This window comes from Corythoichthys intestinalis, chromosome 22 (genome assembly GCF_030265065.1).
Source record: "Corythoichthys intestinalis isolate RoL2023-P3 chromosome 22, ASM3026506v1, whole genome shotgun sequence".
Taxonomy (NCBI): domain Eukaryota; kingdom Metazoa; phylum Chordata; class Actinopteri; order Syngnathiformes; family Syngnathidae; genus Corythoichthys; species Corythoichthys intestinalis.
In genome coordinates, this window is record NC_080416.1 from 32,342,782 (window position 1) to 32,367,500 (window position 24,719).

Sequence of the window (24,719 nt, forward strand, 5' to 3'; positions counted from 1 at the left end):
TCTGTCAATCATCGTTTAACTTGTTAAACAGTTGCAAGAAAAGCCGCGCTGGAATGAATGTGTGTACTGTGGGGACGTTGGAGACATTTAAATGCCAGAAGTGATCATGAGGAGTGTGAAATTTCTACATGTCACTTCAACGGTCACAGCTAAAGTAGATAAACAGAAGCATTTAATAAAGCCAAGCATTTATCTGCTACAGTACTTTATTCTTGTTCAAAAATGATTTGGTTGGACAGTTATGTTTAAAACTTATCATAATTATGACATTTGAAGTGCTTGAAAACCATTTATTTATATACATTTTTTAAATCACTTTGGGGGTAAAAGTGAGAAAAAAACATGTCTTATATGTATCTCTTTCCAATGCTAAATCTGAATAAATACATTGGGCACAAAAAACACACACACACACACACACAAAAAAAAAAAAAAAAAAATGGGGGGATGCGCTACTTCGCGGTTTTTCACTTATCGCGGCGGGTTCTGGTCCCCATTAACTGCGAAAAACAAGGGATGACTGTACACTGTGGTGATGGTGAGTCATCTAAAGTCTTTCCAAACAGCTATTTAAGTCATCTTGTGAAAATTTCTTGAAAAAAAAATATATATATATTTTTTTAATATCGCAATATAATATCGCAATATATCGAAAACCCCCCAAAAATCGCAGCAATAGTTTTTTCCAATATCGTTCAGGCCTACTCTGAAACAAAAAAAATGTTTTTTTTTTTTTTTTGCTAACAAGCAAAAATAACAGTGCCATCATATAAACATGCATTATAGTTCATAATATTTATGTGCTTACTTCTTACTGATCTGAAGAAATTTTGTATAAAACTGAGAACAATCAGAGAGGTGGGGCACACTGTTGATTGCTACTGCTCTCTTAGCAGGTATGTCTACCACATGAGCAAAACATCCTATTTGTGGTCCGAGTCCATCTGTGTTACGTACTGAATTAACAATATTTGCAGCATTATCTATAGTCACTGGTATGGATTGATTTGGCCTGCTTAGCTCCCATTCAGTCATGGCGAGGTTTAATTCATCGATGTAGTACATGGACTATGCGTCCCATGATCACTCTGGGCTCACGCAGCCAATGGCATGGGACTTGGGAGGATCTAACGTAGCACATCTAGGTTGCTATCTGATGATATCTAGTGTGTGTGCGCATGTTGCCGGGCATTAATAAAGGTAACAAACGCCACAGAAGTCACGTCTGCTCGTTACTGTACAACATCATTTGACAATCAACTTTCATAAACCGGACGAGTTTTTGAGTACATTGCTCTTAATTTGCCACTCATTTTTCATCATGTAACTGTGAGTTAGTGCTCTGTGTCCTAGGGTCTTAAGCTGTCTGTTGTCTAATCAGGTTATTTTTAGCAGCCAAGTCAGCAACAGTATATTGGCGGACTTTGTTGTATGTACCCGTAAAGACAGTCTTTGTTAAATATGAACGAGTGGGGATGGCATATTCGCCTACCATAAATGCTGCCAAACAACAGATCTGTACGACATCGAAGCCGGCAAGCCGCCTCCTTCAGTTTCTGTCTGTCCTCACGAGCAATGATCTTCGTGCGCCACAGCTCCCACCTTACAGGCAGTTAGGGGGTGGAGTAGAGGAGGGGGGCTGCTAGCGGCAAGAGTTTGTTTTTGAAGGCGAAACTGCGCCGGACATTCTAGCGAGAGAGAAGACAAATATGAATTCGGAATATACATTTTGGGAGAGTTTTATTCGGATCGAATGTTTTTGCGTATTGAATCGAAGAGGGCATATCGAACGGTTCAATATAAAACGGAGTATTGTTGCATCCTTACTAACTACACATAAAATGTCACACATTGTGAATATGTGACGGTTGCTATGGCACGTTTTCGAAAACTGGCATTCATCTTGTCACGTTTTAGTCTCCCAAAACATGTTGTTAGCTAGTTATCGTCTCGTCATCGTCATGAAAAAAAATGTTCATTGACGAAATATTTTCGTTATCGTCATCACTGATGAAAACAACACTGCTGTTAAGAAAAAAAAACTTTAAACTTGGTGTCAAAATACGACACGGTTTCCTTCAAGTGGAGTTTTAAGACACTTTAGCATGAATTCACTTGTTTGAACACTCGAATAAAAATGAGATTTTGGAGAACATGAAATCGACCACATTTAGACACACAAGAAGTGAAGATTTTAAACGCACTCATTGGGAAATGTTTTGCTTCACTTAAACTCTAGAGCAGAGTTCTTGTCATCATTTTGACTGTTTGGAGTATCCTGCCGCATTTGCTTATTTTTTACAACCCAAATATTCTCCTTCAACCCTCCAAATGAAATTAAATGAGCCTGATTACTGGACCGGGGTCAGCCACTCTGGGGGTCGGGTCAAAGTTCACAAGGGTCACCTAGTGTCAGCAAATAGCCTTAAGTGGCGCGGACCATGATGAATGGCGCTCTGTGTGCTTCTTTGTCTCAGTCGCCGGCGAAGGACAAATTCCAAACATCTGGCGTAGGTGATGCTCACGCGTTAGCATTCAAGTAGTTACGTTAAACGGGTGTTGTCGCCGTGATCGAGTGCAGGTGGACGCTGTCAAGATGTCTGTCTGATGGTTACGCCTGGAAATGCATACTACTAGTGCTTTTATTACATATATTCTGTTTATGGTATTTTTATTGCATGCCAAGCATGAGCTAATAAGCACAATGTGGGTGGTAAAACTAACCACAACGTTTGCACTTTGCAGCGGCTGTTTTTCCATCCATTATTGTGTTGTTTGACCTGGTAACATTAGCACTTGATTTTTTTTCTAATTATTATTTTATAGTCTGGTCTACCCACCTCTGATTAGCATAATGCTAGCTCTTCAGGAATTGACTTGATTGGTTCTTTAGCTCTGCCTTTTAATGTATAATCATCATGGATAAGATAGCCATCTTTGGCTATCTTATGGGTTAAATCATTGGCTGCCATTAAGGTTGCTAGACGTCCAATCCATTTGAAGTGGGAGTCTGACAGCGAATGAATGTTCATTCGCTGTCAGACTCCCACTTCAAATGGATTGGACGTCTACTGGTGATAAACTCATTGTTGGGAGATGAGGGTGCATCTTGGCCAGAGGAAGAACTCATTTTTTTAACTCATTGGCTGCCATTGACGGTGCTAGGTGTCCAATGGCTGGCCCTCCCACTTCAAATGCATTGGACGTCTACTCGTCAATTAGATTCACAGCAGAAGGATGATTGGACGCCACCCGACTGGATGGTTGTGGCACATACCGACAGAACTTGTCTATTTAGTATTCCGTGGCCGTGACATCGGCGCGACGAGGCCTTCTACGATCGACGCGAGCCGGCAGACACGGAGCTGATTAAACGCACGTGCCCCGCCCCCTGCGACTTTTAATCCTTTGATGTAAACAGCGGGCCCGGTGGGCCGGGGTGTACATAAACATGTATATTCAGCTTTGCGGCCAAAGCCAAGGCAGCTGCAAGCGGCTCGTCTTTTGATCGCCGGCATATGGGCCATCTGGAGGCAATTACGGCCCGCGAGCGGAAGACGCAGACTCCGGTTCAGTACTCTTGGATTACAGCGAGGGAGGTTGAGCGGGGCGATCTGACCCGGGATCAGCCGCCGACCGGCTTTCGCTCACGTTTGCCATGAATATTTGGTATTAATGGAGATTTTAAATTATTATAATAATTTTTTAAACCGATTTCCTTCATATGTGAATGCCACGTTTTGTTGTTTTATTTAAATTTTGTATAATATGGCCAGGGGTGAAAAATTACCACTCAAGAGTGGAAAAGTACTTTTACATGGAAAATCTACTCAAAGTAAATGCAAAAAGTACCTTTTTTAAAACTTACTCAACTAGAAATACTGGTGTAAAAATCTACTCAAAATGAAAAGTACCTTATTTAAAATTTACTCCAAGTAAAAGTAAAAATGGCCTGGGGTGGAAAAAGTACCCAAAAAAAGGGATGTGGCCCTGGGGCGACCCACGCCCTGGGTGGAGTTACACAAAAGTAGAGAAACTATCGGTGCCAGGATTAGCGATCAGGCAGCATCGAGTAGGATGTCACCATATCCACAATTACAAGTGATTCCCATAATACTGGGTTCTATACCTCACATTGCTGATTTGTGTACACTCCACCCCATCTACCATATTTTCCGCACGATAAGGTGCCTGAAAGCCTACAATTTTCTCAAAAGCAGACGGTGCGCCTTATATATGGATCAATATTGGTTAATTATAGCATGACATTCCCTTTTGTGCAGCACCATATAGTTCAGGGGTCGGCAACCCAAAATATTGAAAGAGCCATATTGGATTAAAAAGAAAAAAAAGGAAAAAAAAAACAATAATCAACAAAATTAAAAACCTTCAATAGGTCTAATAATGAAGGCAACACATGCTGTATGTATCTGTATTAGCTATATTAGCCTAGTATCAAAATGACTAAGTCGGCTAAAAATACATAATGAGCCTTCATGATTTAATGTTTATTTTCCCTGCAGTGCATCCAACGCACCATGCGACTACTCTGTTGTATGATGCCACCTCAAGTTTAACTTCATTACAATATTAATGATTTGTTTCATTGCTTTTATGAAATTATAGAAGTGCAACTAAGAAAGCTAATGGTGTCATTTTTATTTTTTAAGTTTCATTAAAACATTTTTACAGCATTGGAAAACATGAAGAATGTTTTTGTCATTTTTATCCTATAGAAACCATATCAAAACAAAACATATTTCCCTCTCAAACATCTTTTTCCATTTTCAAACATTTTTGAAAATGCTCCATGGAGCCACTAGGGCAGTGCTAAAGAGCCGCATTCGGCTCTCAAAACACGGGTTGCTGACCCTCGATCTAGTGAATGTATAATGCATCCCCAACCACTACTACTACCACCATTACTGCGCCTTATAATGCTGTGCACCCTATATAATGAAAACAGTTTTAAAATAGGCCATTCATTTAAGGTGCACCTTATACTCCGATGCATCTTATAGTGCAGGAAATATGGTAATCACATATCTTTCTAACCCCCCCTCCTTTTTCTACTCTGTCATAAGTCCCCCCCCCCCCCCCCCCCCCCCACCATTCTTTAAACCAGAAATACAATTAGCTAACGATAGCACTACTACATACATACTGTAGTTAGTGTAGGCGTTGAATGAACAGTCATGTGAAAAAATTAGGACACCCTATGGAAGCCTGTGTGTTTCCTAACATATTTGGTCATTTGGATATTTATTATCAATTTTAACAATCTTGAGATATTCAACTAATAGAACTAAACAATTAAAACTGAAAAACATTTTTTAATAACTTTCTGTAAAATGTAATTTTCAATAAATGCAATTTCTGTTGAGGAATAAATTAGGACACCCCCACATTAGATCCCACTCAAAATGGCTAAGATCACACACAGGTGTATCACATCAGGTGCCAGTGTTTTGAAGGAGGCTCTCCTTATTTAGACCTCTTATTTAGTTTGATGTGCCCATGACTGTTGAAGTGAGATAAAACACCATTGTGAGATCAAAGGAGCTGTCTGAGGCCTTCAGAAGGAAGATTGTAGACGCTTATGAGTCTGGTAAGGGATTTTCAAACAATATAAAATCAGCCATTCCACTGTCTGGAAAATAGTCCACAAGTGGAGGACATTCAAACTGCCAACATGCCCAGGTCTGGCCTTCCTAGCAAGTTCACCCCGACCCAGATCAGAAACCCCGGGTGCTAAAAGAAGTTTCCAAAAACCCTAAAATATCATCATGGGACCTACAGCAGGCTTTTGCTACTGTTGATGTGAAAGTGCATGCCTCTACAATCAGAAAGAGAATTCACAAGTTTAACCTTCATGGGAGGTGTGCAAAGAGGAAACCTTTGCTCTCCAAGAAGAACATGAACGCCAGACGGAAGTTTGCCAGAGTAAATGTAGACAAAGACCAGGACTTCTGGAATAATGTTTTTTGGGACAGATTAATCTAAAATTGAATTATTTGGACACCAGAACAGAGGACATGTTTGGCGTAAACCCAATAGAGCATTCCAGGAAAGGAACCTCATACCAACTGTGAAGTATGGAGGTGGAAGTGTCATGGTTTGGGGATGCTTTGCTGCAGCAGGACCTGGCCAGCTCAACATCATAGAATCCACCATGAATTGTATCGTGTATCAGAGGGTGCTTGAGGAACATGTGAGATCATCTGTGAAAAAAAATTAAAGCTGAAGCCTGCAATATGACAATGACCCAAAACATACCAGTAAATCCACTAAGGGCTGTCTGAAAAGGAAGAAATGAGTCCTGGAATAGCAGAGTCAAAACCCAGATCTTAATCCAATTGAGATGCTGTCAGGTGACTTGAAACGGGCTGTACATGCAAGAAACCCCTCAAACATCACCTCACCGCTGAAAGTTTTCTCGCTTGAGGAGTGGGGCAAACTTTCTTTAGACCGATGTCAAAGACTACAAGATGGCTACAAGAAGTGTCTCATTGAAGTTATTTCAGCCAAAGGGGGTAACACTAGCTATTAGGTGGTAGGGTGTCCTAACTTTTTCCTCAGTTAGAATATGCATTTTTGTTGATAAATTTGGTTTAACTAGTAAAACAATGTTAAGTTTTTGTTGTTAACCTGCTATTAAATCATTTTATTTTCCAGAGATAAAGAAAAACAAGATCAGACATTCATATGTGAACATTTCTTATTAAAGAACTGAATAGTTAATGGGGTGTCCTAAGGTTTTCACATAACTGTATTTCATGTTGTTTGTTCTTCTCTTCTGTCTCTTTCCTTTTCTATTTTCCTTCTGTCCCCCCAGAACCCCTTCCTTCTTGCTGCTTTCTCCTAATAAACGAAACAGAATGGATAATCACAATGGGAGTATATCATACTCTCATGTGATACATTAAAACTGTTCACATCAATAGGACACTCATATTCCCATTTTGACTGTCAAGCAGCTGAACAGGACAGGTTTAAAAAAATATCAACCCAAAGTACCGTAAATGTAAAAAGTCCATACCTGTCAACCTGAGGCCGTTAGCAATCTTACAAATAGTGGCGTATGCCCTTACAAATTGTTGACTAATGTTTTATATAGCGTGCAATATGAAACAAAAATAAACCTAAATTTTTTAAATAATATGAATTTACTGGTAATATTGTCACGTATAACCTGGTGCAATCAAACAACAATCAATATCTTCAGCTACATCATGATTACTAAAATTTAACATTGACTTTTGGTATAATTGTATGTAGCACTTTTTGCAATTTCTATCATGTCTTTTGATGGCTGCACTGAAAAGTTCAGCTCGCAATTCAGTTTGACTCGAAGGTAGTTCGTTAGTGTGTCCAATTATGAATCAAAAAAAGTCAACTGATAAAATGAACTTACCCATGCAATCTTTGAGTCAGGGAAAATTTCTTTTGCTAATTCTGAGAAGTGATCAGCAATAGTTGCGGGCAAATTGTGTTCGGCAATAAATTGGCAGAATAAAATCTCCGCTTTCATCACTTTTCATTCTGCAGACTTCATCTTTATGACCAATGTTGTTCATCTTACTTTTAAAAAGTAATTAGTTAGTTACAAATTACTTCTCCCAGAAAGTAATTGAGTTAGTAACTGAGTTACCTGAATGTAAGAGTAATTAGTTACTTGGCAAAGAAAGTGGTGTTACCTCTGTTTTTTTTTTTTTTTTTTTTTTGATTTAAAAAACAAAACAAAAAAAAAAAAAAAACATAATAACCATTACTATGTTTGGAAGTCATTTATTTATTGTTTCATTTCGACGTGAAAGTTTTAAAACGTTCATCATTTAAAGATAGATTCAAGATTTTGCCGATTTAGGAGTATTTTAGATAAAAAAATTACTCAGGTTCGCTAGGAAGGTTCACTACAACAGAGCCTTTCTGAGAAGTGTTGTTCGTCTTACTTTTAAAAAGTAATTAATTAGTTACAAATTACTTCTCCCAAAAAGCAATTTAGTTACTAACTCAGTTACCTGAATGTAGGAGTAATTAGTTACTTGGCAAAGTAACTGGTGTTACCTTTCATGTTTTTTTCTTCTTCATTTTTTCAAAAAAACAAAAAACAAAAACACAGTAGCCTTTGCTATGTTTGGAAGTCATTTAATGTTGTGAGTCAACCGTTAAAGTTGTTAAAATTGCTCCCGTTTTTGTATTAGTTCCCTTCTGTCTACTTTCGACATGTGAAAGTTTTAAAGCTGTTTCATCATTTAAAAGCTAGATTCAAGTCAAGATTTTGCCGATTTAGGAGTATTTTAGATAAAAAGTTACCTAGGTTCGCTAGGAAGATTCACTACAACAGAGTCTTTCTGAGAAGTCTACTGCTTTAAGATGGCGGCTGTTTTCCAATGCCGGCAAGTGTATCATTTCGCATCTACTTCCTATACATGTGATATCTAGCGTAGCATCATGTGGGCGTAGTTTGTAGGCTGCCGGCTACAGTCAAGTATTATTGGAGCCAACTAGCCTAGCATTGCGTTTGCAACGGCATCACAACTCCCTCTTTTCCATTCCCGCTGTTCTCCCTCCGTGTCGCTGACTTTTCTCGCGTCATTCAACCAACGTAGTAACGCATAGTAATGCACATTGTATCGTTGCCGAAACGGTGACAAAATACAGAGAAAAAAAACGTAATGCACAAAAAACTTTTTTGATTTTGAACATACGGCGTATACATTTGAAAATCAGTGCTCACTTGTACAAATTACGCCGAAACCGAACAACTTGACAGGTATGAAAGTCCTTTTTAAAATGAACACAAGTAAATGTACTAGTGTAAAAATCTACTTAAGTACCATATTTAAAATTGAGTCCAAATAAAAGCTGCTTTAAAAAATGAACGGGTGTGAAAAAACTACCCAACAAAAATTTTCTCAAGGAAAAGTACAATTACATAGGAATTTTACTCAAGTAAAAGTACTGTATTAAAAATTTACTCCAAGTGAAAATGACCCCAGTCAATATTTACTCCAAGTAAAAATTGTTACTTTAAGATCCGTGACAAGCCATCAATATTCTTTATTTTTTCCAAAATTTGATCTTTTCTTTTGGCTTGGATGCTGTGAGCTTGACTCCCTTTCACCTGTTTTCCCAGAATTCCTAGCAGGAAATGTGTAATGTCAGACATAAGCGCAGGAAGGGACGGATGAAAGGTGGATTACGGTCGGGGGGAGGAGAATGAAAGGGGGACATCCTGTTGTAATCTCTCCCACTTTTCTCCTTTCCTGCCTCTCGGCTTTCCTCTCCTGCGCAGAGCGGCGCCTCTCAGACTCGCCCGCTTGCGCCAATCGCTCCAATTTGATCACCCGGCACAAACTCGGGAACACACTGTACCTAGAAACGCACGTTTCTACTCTTTGGCCTCCAACGACGTCCAAAGACGTCCTATCCATTCGGCCGGCGGCGATCAAGCGATCCCCCGTCATTTCCAGCGGCATGGAAAATTGTCAGAAATTGACACCGTGTCGCTTCCCGATCGAAGCCCGATGTCGGCTATGTCGACTCGGGGCGCGCGCGTCCTGCCGGAAAATTGCCGGTGATGGAGCTGGCCGGCGCCGTCGTCACGGTTAAACGGGAATATCGCTGCTCGTGCAGTGGTGAGAAATTGGAGACCCGGCAAACGTGCCGGAACGTAGGATAATGCCTTTTTTAAAAACTGGAAAATTCTGGAGAAATTGCGTGGGGATGCTTTGCTCTCACTTCCTGTAGATTTTTGGTCACATCCTATTCATTTTGGGGCATTTTCAGGTCACTTTCTTGGTAACTCATTAGCTGGCTGTCATGGATGGTGCTAGATGTCCAATTCGTTTTGTCTGGGAGAGACAAATTTGCAAGGGTTCGGATCTGTGTGAATGGGGCAAAACATGTAGGCTATGTGAAGTACCGAAAAAGTGGACGAAAAATAACAAAAATCCATTTTTTTAATATGTAATATAATTGAGGAAAAAGCGGCATGGAAAATGAATGAATGAATGAATATATATAGGTCTAATTTAATATATCTAAATGTCAAATTTTGTTGGCTTTTTTTTTTCCCCCCAGGCCTCGCCTGCAGGCTCAGAGGAAGTTCGCCCAGTCACAGCCCAACTCGCCCAGCACCACCCCCATCAAGGTGGCCGAGCCGGCCGCCCTTAACGTGGGTCCGGCCGTCCCCGCAACGGTCGCCGCCCCCTCCTCATCACCGCCGACGCTCTCGTCGTCGTCGTTCGCCGCCTCGTCTTTGTCATCGTCCATCCAGGACCTGTCCAGACGGAAACCCAAGACTGAGGACTTCCTCACCTTCCTCTGCCTTCGAGGTACTTGTCTTCTAACATTGTTAATGTTAGCCTCCTAAGCTAACAGGACTATGATAACCACTGCACTCCAGTCTAAGGCCGAGTTATACTTCCGCGTAAGACCTGCGTCGTCAAGGAAGACCCGAGTTACGACCCTATGCCGTAGCCTGACGCGCGCCTCTCGAATTTTCTAACCTTCGCGTCGCGTAGACGTGTATAACGTGGCGAAAACGAACTGTGATTGGTCCGCTCAGACTGTTGTTTCCGGTTTAGCGCGAAATCACCGCCATTGTAAAATAGAATCAAACATTATTTTCTACACGCAAAAATGGACCAAGCCGACGGGAGTATCATCGAAGAGCAAGTCTCGTCAAGACATTATTGTGATTGCCAAATGGCAAGGTCAGCGATTGGGGGGTGGAAGCAGCACCGAGACGTTTGTGTTCAGAAACAAGTGGCCACACGAAGCGGTGACCCAGTCGGCCAAAAACTGCCAACTTTTTATCACTTTGTCGTATTTTTGGTTGGTGCACTTCATCATTTGTTGTGTACATATGTTTGCTCTGAGTCTGTGTGACTTATTTACGTGTCACACTTCAAGTATATGGAGAATAAAGCACAGATTTGTTGTCAAAGTTGTTTTGATCTTTAATTTTCAATAACAGACAGTTCACACACGATACAGCATCACTGATTGAGAGTGCCTCGGTGCTTTTTATGATAACGTTAAAATCAAGGCTCCCAACGCAGTTTGGGAAGTTCCATAGATGCCAGAAATCTGCTATGGCTTCCCACTGGCTGGTTGTAGGACACGGCAAACCAATCGGGCTGGAGGGCTTTGCAGACCTTGAACGCAGTGCTCTACGCCAGTTTGAAGCTAGCCGTCACAGCTAGCTCTCTCCACCTGAGTCTAAAATTCTGTGCGGCATCAAAAGTCGGCCAGATCGCCTCAAAACCGTCTTCTGCGTCGCCTGCCCCTCAACATTTGTATGTTCAATATTTATTCAATGTTGATGAGCAGAATATTCCTTTCAAGAGTTCCATCTTGCATTGTTTATTTTTTCTCCCTTAAACTAGACTAGCGGAAGTCAACAAGCATGCCCCAAAACCGTACAAACATAATGCCACATCCCTCTAGTGGCTTGGCGGTGAATTACAGAGCAACACGTTCCCTCACCGCAGAACTATCGAATGTCGAATGGCGCCGTAGTTGCTGCGCCGTCACCGCAACGTGGGAGTATAACTCAGGCTTTACTCGTTCACTGCCATTTTAGGTATATTACCGTATTGGCCCGAATATAAGACGGCCCTGATTATAAGACGACGTCCTCTTTTTCAAAACTCAAGTTTGAAAAAAGACTTTTTGAACAGCAAATTAATTTTAATACAGAAAATAATTACAGTACATCTGAAACAAATGATTATAACAATATATTTGAGAGAAAAAGCATGTTATTTAGCCTCATTCAAATCTTAATATCTGAACATTTAAATATGTGAACTAAAGTACAATCACATTTGTAAATGAATGGCTTCTGGTTTTTGAAATGTAAATAAACCAATCTATTGTGATAAAACAACAAAATTGCAATAACTGCATTAACCATCAAAGTGAAGTCTAACTGTAACTGTAGTCTTGAAACAAATCTGAATAAGGAAAAACATTGCAATAAAATAATGCAAACTGGTTAAACTTGAGGGTAGCGGAGATCTGTCATGACAACATCGCTTCAATGATATCTGGCGCCATCTAGTGTCGTGATTGGGTATAATGTCTAGACCGCGAATATAAGACGACCCCCACTTTTTCAGTCTTATTTCAATGCAAAAAACCCAGTCTTATATTCGGGCCAATACGGTAATAGTATAAAGCTGCGTCTACACTAGGACAGATAATGGCCTTCAATGTGTAATTGGTTAGACTATACGGGATGTCGGTTACACTAAAGTGCCTCTTCTCCATGCGAGAACTTAGATAAATTAGCCGGCTAATGTTACCTGACCCTTAATATAGACTTGTGTCTACGTACAACAATCAGATACTAAGGAAGTGAAGTCATGAAGCGTGCCATCACCATTTTTAGTCGTGCAGTCGTGCAACATTTTTCTTGAACCTTTAAACGTACGTCGCAATAATATGCTTCAATTCAGTGCCTATTTGTGGTCCTCCCATCGCGGATTATGTGGAGATGAGAGTTTTATTACATAGCTCGTCTCCCACGTTAAGTCTCCGATCAGCCAGCTGCGGGGGTGGCCCCTCCACACTTAATGCTGACCGAATTGGAGTACATTATGTAAAAATGTGTAAAGAAAATTAAACCCCGAAAAGTGAACTTCATGGTACCCCAAGTCACAGAGGGGCTAGATCAGCTTTATTTAGATGACATTTCCGCCTGTCAAAACTGTCGCCACTTTCAGGAGCGCCACTTTTATGCACAAGCTCTCCTGGTTGCGGTTTTCACTTCCAGGAAATATACGCATCGCCCCACCATATGTTTCTATTTGTTATTTTCCAAGTGGTGAGAGCATAACTGAGCATCGATTATGACATCCCAAGTAACGATGTCAATATTACTTATGTCAACGATGTCTGGGGGGAATCAGCAATCGGTGGTCAATTTATAGTCAATGTGAGGCATGCATCAAGACCAGACATGTCCAAAGTCCGGCCCGGGGGCCAAATGCGGCCCGTGGTCGGATTTCATCCGGCCCCAGCCTCTGTCATAAAATCAATAACGTCTGGCCCGCACACAGACTTAATAAATTGGTCAGTAGTACTGCTACAAGCATATGAAGTAGCTTACACACTAAATGCTGCTCCTCATTTACCCACTAAAAGGGAGCAGCACTCTAAGCAACATTACAACATGTGACCCTTTACTCTCAAGTTTCTAAAATGTCGACAATCAACAAAAAAAAAAGTTGACTGCAGCGGCTGGCGCTTCAAAGATAGGTGGAAACTGGGCTATTTCGTCACTAAAATACGCAACGACAGTGTCTGCCTCAGTTGCAAAGAGACAGTCGCTGTTTTTAAAGAGTTCAATATGAGGCGATATTACCAAACAAGACACGCGGACATGTACGACAAGATTAGCAACTTGAAGCTAGTTTAATTCCACAGCAGCAGTATTTCGCAAGAGCCCGAGAGTCGAAAGAGAACGCCACAAAGGCTATTTGCAAAAAAAGTAGTGCTGCAACTCGATTAACTCGAGTATTCGATTAGAAAAAAATATTCAAACTAAATTTTGTTGCTTCCAGTATTCGTTTAATTAAAGTGGCATTGTAATGGTTGATTTTAAAAGTGTTTGCATTTAATTCTATTGATGAGGGTGGATTCAATGCCCTCTGGTCTGCCTCTTTTCACGTGGCTCAATCCAACTGCTCCCTGGTAAGACCAACATAAGCTAAGCTTTTGTTTGAGCAAATGATTTTTAATGCATTCTTAATTTAGTTTGTAGGTATATTTAGCCGTTTTTTGTGGGAATATGTGTCTGAACCACTTGTTAAGAGCATTGTTAAAAAAAAAAAAAACTTTTGCATTTTATAGCATTTAAGCTAGCAGACTTTTTCTATCCAAGTTAGCCAATTGTTTTTTGGTTGTACACAGATCCTCATTTAAAAAAATTATATCGTTTGAGGCTCAGCTCAGGCGTTTTAATTTTTCATGTTCCTTATCCGATTACTCGATTATTCGAACTAACTAGTCCATTGATTAATCGACTACTAAAATATTCGATAGCTGCAGCCCTACAGTAAAGCAAATGTGACACACAGAACGGCTTGCCAAAATTTGCTTAAATATATTGTTCTACATAAAGGACGTCAGCCAAGGTCGGCCCCCCACATTTTTGCCACACCAAATCGCCCTTTGCAAAAAGTTTGGACACCCCTGATCAAGACGGTCCCCCTGTCTCTCAAGTCTGTCTTTACCTACACAGGGATAAGAAAAAATTTGATCTAGGAAATGAAGACACTCAAGCATCTCAAACTTACATTGTACAGTTCTGCACAATGCCATCTGTTTTGTAATTTTTTGGGATAAGGAATATGCCAGGTTATTGACAATGAACCTTTTTCAACATCAACATTTAAGGTCAAATAATACAATTATGATTATTAAAAATGAAAGGTGCACGATTCTAAACCATCGCCTTGATTTTTGTGGTGCAGCCACGGCTTGAGCTTTGCCATTTTTGTCCATGTTGGGTCCCAGCTAGATATCCCGTTTGCTTTTTTGCTTACTTCTCCTACCCTGGACTGTGCGCCGTGGTGATCTGCGTCTCCACGTGCGATCTCGTCTCATTTGAAAACGTTATCTCAACATTAAAATACAACGCTTGCCATAACCATTTGGTTATTTCTGCTCAACGCACCAGCCGCAAGCTTTCAATAGAACTGATGCGCTTTTCAAAATAAAGCGTGTAAAGGAAAAATTTGTATTTGAGGTGCTATTTCAGACGACTTAAGGCAAATAGTGCGTACTAATGAGCATCATATATTCATTTAAACGTCATGTTAAATTGAACAAATTATAAATTGGAATGGATCTTTAAATCTTACAAAAAAATCTCATTTGCAAGGCGTGGCGGTGCGCCACAATATTTCATTTGTAGGGGAAATGCTGGGCTTGAGATATAATTTTTCGAGTGATGATGTGACCCGCAGATCCCTATTTACTGCAAAATAGACCCGAAGGAATGTCATTGGTTTTTGCTAGTTGTTGGGACACCCCTCTGTTTTTGACAGTTGGTACGCCTCATCAGCCGCGACGGATGTGCTACGATTGACGTCATCACTCTATCTAAAAAATTATAGCAGCACAAATGAAAATTTTTACAGCACAAACGTAGTACAAACAATTGACACAATTTTAAGCCATTTTTAATCAAAATGGGGGGCTGGTTGACCTCAGATTGACCTATAAAAGAATTGTAATATGTCAAAAACTATAGCAGCACAAACAAATTACATAATTTTTTTTACATTTGCATCTGATGGGGGGCCAACTTCACGGAGGTAACAAAATAATATAATTAATGGAATTCAGTAGCTCCATTCTTGTTTTTTTTTTTCAAAATAAAGGCAGACCATCTTAATCTTATTTGTGGCACCAGTTGATACACTATGAAACCCAATTTTAGAGAGCTTATTCCCTTGCTACTAAAGAACCAGCTGTTGTCATTGTCTTAGGCCTTGTTCAGACTGGCAGCAAAATTCTTTTTAGCCCATCCAGATAGATTTTTTTTTTTTTTTTTTTTTTTTTTTGTAGTCTCAACAGTCACAAAGCGCAGAAATCAGATTTTTGCGAGACTGATAGGTTCATATAAGATTGTGTTTCAGTCTGAACAGGTCAAATAGGTTTTGACTGTCCGTGACGTCAGTCAATGCTTAATGACGCCTTTGTTGCCACAGCAACCTGTCAGGTGTGTCAATAATGTGGCCCAGTCTGAACTGGCCCAGATCTGATTTGGACAAATTGCTAAGGATTGTGTGAACGGTCAGCCCTAAAAATCAGATTTGAGGAGGAATCCGATTGAAATCATTCTGAACTCGGCATTAGTCCCTCCCGTGACTGCGGGGATTTGGGCCTTCCGTGGCGTTCAATCTGAGCGCCAGTGTTGATGTTCGTCTGGGCTGTCGCCAGGCGCTCGGCCAGCGGGAGCACAAATGCGTTATTTACTCAACAAGCGGGTGTCTTATCCGTCCGATAAGATAAGCCGGTCAATGAGTGACTGTGTGTTTACACGCGCCTGGAAATGAAACCGCTTACGTAAAAGCGTCTGCCATTTGGTACGTTAGCCAGCGCGGCGGGTTCGACCGGAACTGTTTTCCGCTTCGCTTATGTAACTTCACCTGGAGTGATCGACATCAGTTTCCCTTCATGATGTAATTTTATCAAAGCTGAAAAACCGGCTTTTTAGTTATTAGGTAATCATGATTTTTTTTTCCCGTTAGAGCAACCTTTAACTCAGTGTTGCTCAATTATTTTCTGTTATGTGAACAGCAAAAGCAAAATGAACAGGAAAGACTGGATGAGACGAGACAAGAGTAGGACAAAACCGGTGTTCTGCTAAAATGTGCTACATCGGTGAAACGTTCTACAAGAACCGAATTTGACACCCAAAGTACTACGGTGCGCTTTCAGGGTGTATTCAGCGTTGTTTAGATGCATGCAGGTATAAAATAGTAAAGATGCCTTAAGAAAATACTTAAACTTAGTCATATAAAATATTTAGATAAGCTACGTTACTAATGTGGTCAACAGATCAACAATCTGCTTCAAAGCTACCCCAATAAAACACAATGCGTAAAAGTATGAGAGGGAAACACATGCAAAAAGTATTTAGAGGCAATGAAAAAGGTAATAAAAACTCAAGGTTAAATGTCAGACAACCATAACAGAGGGATTGTGTAACGAACGCAACGAAGGCATATAAAAAGTCAAATGGATGTAAGTCAATATCACTGCAACCTGCCTAGGATCGGTTGAAAGACACTGCTTATGGCCTGGAATAGCGTACCGCATGTAACACGTCACCTTTGCGCAATAATATTCATTGCATTAGCAATTGTTGCTAGGGGGGTGAAACTTGCGTTTGTCCCTCATTCAAGATGCATGTAAATAGTGTACAAACGAGATGTTTCCTGAGCTAAACCTACCAATTCTGTCTGAAAATGATGTCCCTGGTGCCAAATTCATTGATAAAGATGTGGAAGAACATTCCAGTACAAATGTTTTATTAAAGAGATTGCTTGAAGTTCGAGGGCTGAAAAAGACTGGAAAAAGAGCCGACCTGATCCAGAGGTAGCTTTTTTATCGACACCTTTTTCTTGTGTGCATTGCCTTACACCACTGACAATGATGCACTGTTTTTCTTATATATTATATCCTCTGGTTGTCTTGCGTATCTAACCGTTCTTGGGGGTAATTTACATTGCTATTTATGTGTAGCGATCGCAAATGTTACTAGGTGACAACCAACGAACACTATTAATTTTTTCATTAATAACAAATCTTAATTCTATAATCTATTTACAATTCCCCCCTACTGAAGTTGTTTTTTACAACAGAAAAGATAACAACAGTGGCAGTCAGATATCTGTTTTTTCATTGTCATTCATTGTCAGACAGAAGTGGCACGGCAAAACGCCACGCTAAAAAATAAGTAAAAATATCAAAATGGCTTACCTCTGTAGGACCATGGCCCCCAACAACTGCATATGAAGGTGAATGGCTTCACCTTGCTGGTGTTAAACTGGTCTTTTGGACGTCCGCACAAGTTGATCCATTCTTCACATTTTCTTCCTCTGAGTTTTTGGCTTCAGGAAACATATGGAGAAAACATCCTTCATATGTCGTAATGTCAACAGTCGTTCCATAGCAGCAGTGTTTACTCGGCATGTTCTTTTTTGAAGGATTACCTGCAGAAAACAAGCAGTAATAACAAGGGCGTGTCTATGTTGACCCACTTCTGGGTTACGATGGCGACGTCAAGGTCCAAAAATGGCATTCGTGCGGTACGCTATTCATTTTGAATGGGAGGGGCAAATGAACGTTCGTTTATTTTGTTATTTTGTTCTCAACTTTACATGTTATTGGGGACCATTACCAGAGTGTATATCTTTTTTTAAAAATTCGTTTAGTTGGTTTTTAAGGATTTTATTAATTTATCATTTTTGATTCATAAAAAATATAGAGAATTATGTGAAATTTTGGTTCAGGCCAAACACAATTGTGGCAAAGTTTTTGGAAGTTTTAAAAATTGTCGCTTAGCCCATAAAGGGTTGATTCCTGTGTTGTGGCGAGCGCTAGCTTGAAACGGCGGCTAGTCTTCCCTAGTGTGGCGCCAAGGCTTTGAGTCATTGTTTCGCTCCCAGTTAAAGGGACAAAAGAAGGGTAGCAGGAGAGAATGAAAGGTTGGTAATTATCCCGCTCGCACGGGAACGCCGCTCAGCACCCCAGAGTCTCGTTAAAAATGACAACCCTAATAGACTCTTTCGGGCCTAATTATGATTTGTCCGTCTCTGCAACTGGGGGGGATGATGAAAAGCTGCTGTAATTGGGGGTTTGCCCACCGGAGAAGCTTTCCGAGCCGTTTGTTTGTTTGTGGTGGTGTTCTAGTTTGGGGCACCACTTGAAAGATTTTGTCATCTCCGAGGCAAAAAATCAGACATTTTGGAAAACATACAAGTCGGTCGACTCGAATCTCAAGGCTTCTCAGGAAGCCACGCTAATAGGAGTTGTCAGTGGTGGAATGTAACTAAGTAAAGGTACTTTGTTACTGTACTTAAGTACATTTTTGTGTATCTGTACTTTACTTGAGAAAGTGAGTACTCCATCCAGCACTGGGAGTTGTTGTTTGCAGAGGATAAAGAATATGTTGATTCATGAGGGGCCACATTTGAATTTGGAGTAGTGCTGCAACGATTAATCTCTTTTCTCAGTCTCAATTAGAAAAAAGATTCAAATAAGTTTTGCTGCTTCGAGTATTTCATTAATTAAAGTGGTGTTGTAATGGATGTTTTGAAAGTCTTGCATTTGGTTCTATTGATTTGGGTGGATGCACTGCCTTCGAGTGGCGGCAGTGTATATAACTCATTTAACATGGCTGAATCCAGCTTCTCCCTGTTGAGACCAACATAAGCTGTTTTTGTTTGAGCCAATGTTTTTTTTTGAATGCATTCAAAATTTAGTTGATTGGTATATTTAGCTGTTTTTTTTTTGTGGGAATATGTGCTTGAACCACTTGTTAAGAGCATTGTAAAAAAATTAAAAAATTAAAAAAAAAAAAAGTTAGCATTTTATAGCATTCAAGCTAGCGGATTTTGCTATGTAAGTTAGCCAATTGTTCATTTGAGGCTCAGCTCGGGTATTTGAATTTTTTATGTTCATTTTCCCATTACTCGATTATTCGAACGAACTAGTTCATCGATTCATCGAATACTAAAATAATCGTAGCTGCAGCCTTAATTTAGCCCATTTTTTTTAAATCTGCCAATTAGGGCTGATGGTAATTATCGACAAGCTACAATTTTGATAGTCGATTCATTGTTTACAGACATTGTTGACCAAACAAATGGTCCAAATTTTATTTTATTTTTTTTTTAGCCTTTTAATAGTTTCGTTTTTACTTTCCATTTTAGTTAAAAAATAAATAAAAAAATCTGTAAATATATATTTTTTTATTTAATATTTTCTTTTTTTAAGGGAACATTTTTTTTTTTTTTAATTTGTTTATATTATTTTTACCATATTGTTTAATCAATAAATGGTCCAAATCCTCTTCTTATGCTCTTAATATTTTAATTTCCATTTTAACTTAATTTCAGTATATCCTTTTTTTTCTGTTGATTATTATGTTTTTGATTTTTTTTTTTTTTTTTTTTTAAGGGAAAAATTACATTTTCTAATTTTATTATGTTTTCATTCATTGTTTTGATCATTGTTTAATGGAAAAGGGGGAGGGCAATGTTTTCTTTTTTATCCTTTAATATTTTGTTTATAATTTTAAAAGGGAAAGTAGAGTAAATGTTGTATTTTAAATAAGAATTTATTATTTTTCATTCATTGTTTTTATCACATTGTTTAATCAAATAAAGGGGGGAAAAGACAGAAAATATTTTTTTAATACGTTGATATTTTGGTTATAATTTAAAAGGGGAAAGATTAAATATTGTGTTTTAAATATCTTGTTTTTTCATGAATTATTTTTAATTACATAACAAAAAATGTCTTTTTTTTTTGTTAATATTTTGTTTTTAAATGAAAATATCCTAATTTCATATTTCTGTTAATGTATTCTTTAGTTTTTAATCATGATGACATTTTTTAACTCAAAAAAAGGGGGAAAAAACAGACAGAATTTAAAACATTCATTTTAAATTTTGAACAAAGAAGAACACGCAAATATTCTGTCATCCTATTTCTCTCATTATGGACTCGAGAGATGTTATTTTGGGCAAAAACATGCTGGGTGTGCGTTCAATCGACGGAATTGAGTCAAACGCAGCGTGGCTCGTATAGATACATTTCTTGTAATTGAGCACAATTTCCCGTAATGTCCTGGCGGAATGGATTCCCTCGTCCGTCCACATCAAAGCCCCCGTGGTCTGTTAGTCATTGACCTACTGACCCCCGGCCTGGCTGGGTCAGCGCACTAAATTACAAGCATTTAGCTAATGAAGCCAATCATTGGAGCCTGATTAGGTCAGTGCGTGCGCTGCCTTTGTCCAGCGTGTCTGTCAATTGTCACCAAACGAGTCTTAACTCATTGGCTGCCACTGACTTGGATAGACGTCCGATCCATTTGAAGTGGGAGGGTGGCAGCGAATTAACGTACGTTCATTCGCTGCCACCCTCCCACTTCAAATGGATCGGACGTCTACTCGCCATAAACCAGGATGATAAGATGCCACCTTATAAATTAGATATTCCGCCCAGCAACAAGTGACCATAATTAAAATCCAGATTGCTTGTTGTTTTTTTTCGTCAGGTTCGCCGGCGTTGCCCAACAACATGGCCTACTTCGGCAGCTCCCAGGAGGACGACGACTTGGGGGAGGCGGAGGACGACCGCGACGAGCAGCTGAAGAACGGCAGCCTATCGCACGGCGTTGCGTGCGGTGGCCACGCTTCAGCTTCCTCTTCCTGCCACTCCACGCCGCGCAAAGGGAAGCCCATCGCCCGACAACCGCTCAATGGTCATGGTAAAGGCGATTGCATTCATCGAGACAAAAATACAAAACTGTTTCAGTTAACCCTTTTTACAAAGCACATTTAAATCCTATTAAACAACAAAATTAACTTTATAGTGTTATTATGGCCATAATTAGCGTATAATTCTCTTGGAAATGTCCCTAAATCAACAGGAAGTGAAATGGAAATCCCCCCAAAATGTAAGTTGAAGTGACCAAATATAAACATTAACTCATGTAAAAATGATCCAAAATCAACACCAAGTGCCTCAAAATGAACAGGAAGTCACCTGTAAATGCCCCAAAATTAACAGGAAGTGACCCGTAACTGACCCTGAAATCAACAGTAAGTCACCCGTAAACACCTCAAAAATCAACAGTAAGTCACCAGTAAATAACCCAAAAATCTACAATGTCACCCGTAAATTACCCAAAAATCAATAGTAAGTCACCCGTAAATGACCCAAAACTCATCAGGAAGTCACCCGTAAATGACCCAAAACTCATCAGGAAGTCACCCGTAAATGACCCAAAACTCATCAGGAAGTCACCCGTAAATGACCCAAAACTCATCAGGAAGTCACCCGTAAATGACCCAAAAATCATCAGGAAGTCAACCGTAAATGACCCAAAAATCAACATGAAGTCACCTGTAAATGACCCAAAAATCAACATGAGGTCACCCGTTAATGACCCAAAAATCAACATGAAGACACCCATAAATGACCCAAAAATCAACAGGAAGTCACCCGTAAATGACCCAGAAATCAACAGGAAGTCACCCGTAAATGACCCAGAAATCAACAAGAAGTCACCCGTAAATGACCCAGAAATCAACAAGAAGTCACCCGTAAATGAACCAGAAATCAACAAGAAGTCACCCGTGAATGAACCAGAAATCAACAAGAAGTCACCCGTAAATGGCCCAAAAAATGACAGGAAGTCACCCGTAGATGACCCAAAAATCGACAGGAAGTCACCCGTAGATGACCCAAAAATCGACAGGAAGTCTTCCGTAGATGACCCAAAAATCGACAGGAAGTCTTCCGTAGATGACACAAAAATCAACAGGAAGTCTCCCGTCGATGACCCAAAAATCAACAGGAAGTTTCCCGTCGATGACCCAAAAATCAACAGGAACTGACCGAAATAAACAGCAAGTGACTCAAAATTGACAGGACGTCACCTAGAAATGACCAAAATCAACACTAAGCGACCCAAAGTTACAGAAAGTCACCCGTAATTGACCCAAAATCAACCGGAACTGACCGACATAAACAGCAAGTGACTCAAAATGAACAGGAAGTCACCTGTGAATGCCCCCCAATCAACACGAAATTATCCGAACAACAGAGCAAAATGTCTTATTAGCATTATCAAGTTAGTGGGACAAAAACAAACAAATAGGAGGTAACATTTCAAAGGATATGTAAAGACAAAATGGACATGCATGATTTTGAAAGAAGTTAATATTTCTATATCTTTAAAAAATTTACATTTTGTAGTGTTTCCAGCAATATTTGACTCATTTTGTCCCATCTGATCCTTACTCTGTGACTATAATGTTCTTCCGCAGTGTTCAACAACCACGGCAAAGCGGGGACGCGAGAGAGCCCTCGACCCAAGGCGGCGACAGGGGCGGCAGCGCCTCCCCCGCCCCCGCCGCCCCTCCTGAGGGAGCGTAGCGAGCGTGCAGAGGCGCGGGAACACGTCAGGATGTTGCAGGCCATGGCCTCAGCTAACGCCGGCGCTGCTAAAGGCCTGGCCACCAGGAGGGCCACTGAGGAACTGCGAAAGCAGGTCAGAACTGCCTTAACTTAGGCATCAAATTGCTCTTAAATCAAGTCCCTCATGAAAACAAGTCATTTTGTGAGTCCGTGTCTTGAAAGCGTCCCACTATGGAGCGTCTGTCTGCCGTCTTCTTTGTGGTCTTGTTCTTCTTTTGCTGCTGCACATGTTCCCAGTCTGCCTGCCAGGTGTCAGCTGGGCGATAGCAACACATGATGTCATTAAGACCCGCCTCCAGACTACCAGCCACGCTCTCTTTCACGCTTCATTCTGTTTGTCCTCATTTCCTCCTGGACTCCAGAGCCCCCTGGTGGCGGGAAAAACTTGCCCAGCTTGCTCAGCAAAAAAAAAAAAAAAAAACGCTGCTGACATCATGTAATGTGATCGGGGGCTGTCAAAAAACAATTTACTCATTGGCTGCATTGATAGTGATAGACATTGGCTGCAAATGCAAAGGTTTCAGTGCGATTGACGGCGATAGACGTCCAAAGCATGTTTAAAGGGAGGGGTGAATGAACAGCACGAAACAGAGCCTGACAGGTTGAACATAGGATGTTAATGCAATGTCCAACATTTGTCGAGTCCAAATGGATTGGACGTCGAGCACTGTCAATGGCACTGAATGAAACATGCTAATGTTGTAGTGCTAATTCACACAACAGAGCCCAAAGGTTTAAACATTTTCTCCCAAAAAAACGAATTGCTGTAATCTCCAAACCATGCACTATAGCAGCAAACAGTAGCAATGTGTTTGTGTGGCGGCCATTTTGTTGGGTGCAACATTCCTAGAGTCTTTACTTGCACTTTTTTCACAAGCTATGAGTCTTGTCAAATGTCATGTCAAAAATCTAATAATGCTGTCTCGATTCTTAGTTAAAAGCAAAAAAAAAAAAAAGTGCAGTTAGCATTTATTTTACATAAATATGTCGAAGTACAATGCTAGTCTGTTAGTAAATGTAGCTACAGGCCTTATGTAAACAGACCTTTTCTGATGAAAAATCTTGTGAATAAATGCTTAAATCCCCAAATTCTTTATAGATATGGATGTCAAACAGTCTCGATTCTTGGTTAAAAGCAAAAAAAACGTGCAGTTAGCATTTATTTTACATAAATATGACGAAGTACATTGCTAGTCAGTTAGTGAATGTAGCTAGCGGTCGCCTTATGTAAACAGAGCTTTTCTGGTGAAAATTCATGTGAATAAATGCTGAAATCCCCTAATTATTTATAGATATGGACGGAAAACAGTCTCGATTCTCTGTTAAAAGCAACAACAACAAAAAACAAAACAAAAAAAACGTGCAGTTAGCATTTATTTTACGTAAATATGTCAAAGTACAATGCTAGTCTGTTGGTGAAAGTAGCTAGCGGTCGCCAAATGCAAACGGAGCTTTTCCAGTGAAAAGTCTTGTGAATAAATGCTTAAATACCTGAATTCTTTTTAAATATGGACGTAAAACAGTCTCGATTCTTGGTTAAAAGCAAAAAAAAAAAAAAAAAAAAACGAGCAGTTGGCATTTATTTTACGTAAATATGTCAAATTACAATGCTAGTCTGTTAGTGAATGTAGCTAACGGCCGCCTTATGTAAACAGAGCTTTTCTGGTGAAAATTCTTATGAATAAATGCTTAAATCCCTGAATTCTTTATAGATAAAGACGTAAGACAATCTCGATTCTCTGTTAAAAGCACAAAAAAAAAAACAATAAACATGCAGTTAGTATTTATTTTATGTAAACATGTCGAAGTAAAATGCTAGTCTGTTAGTAAATGTAGCTAGAGGCCTTATGTAAACAAAGCTTTTCCGGTCAAAATTCTTGTGAATAAATGCTTAAATCCCCGAATTCTTCATAAATATGGACGTAAAACAGTCTCGATTCTTGGTTAAAAGCAAAAAAAAAAAAAAAAAACAACGTGCA

The 24,719-nt window shown here is 39.8% G+C and overlaps 1 protein-coding gene across 1 annotated transcript in view; it reads left to right on the top strand.

Annotated features, from left to right (window-relative positions):
- Nucleotides 1–24,719, top strand: part of jarid2b (jumonji and AT-rich interaction domain containing 2b) — a 169,425-nt gene that overhangs the window by 113,267 nt on the left and 31,439 nt on the right. Inside the window, exons 4-6 of the mRNA XM_057827225.1 lie at nucleotides 10,087–10,340; nucleotides 20,813–21,025; nucleotides 22,590–22,813. Coding sequence (XP_057683208.1) covers nucleotides 10,087–10,340; nucleotides 20,813–21,025; nucleotides 22,590–22,813 — 691 coding nt within the window. The remainder of the gene's footprint in view (nucleotides 1–10,086; nucleotides 10,341–20,812; nucleotides 21,026–22,589; nucleotides 22,814–24,719) is intronic.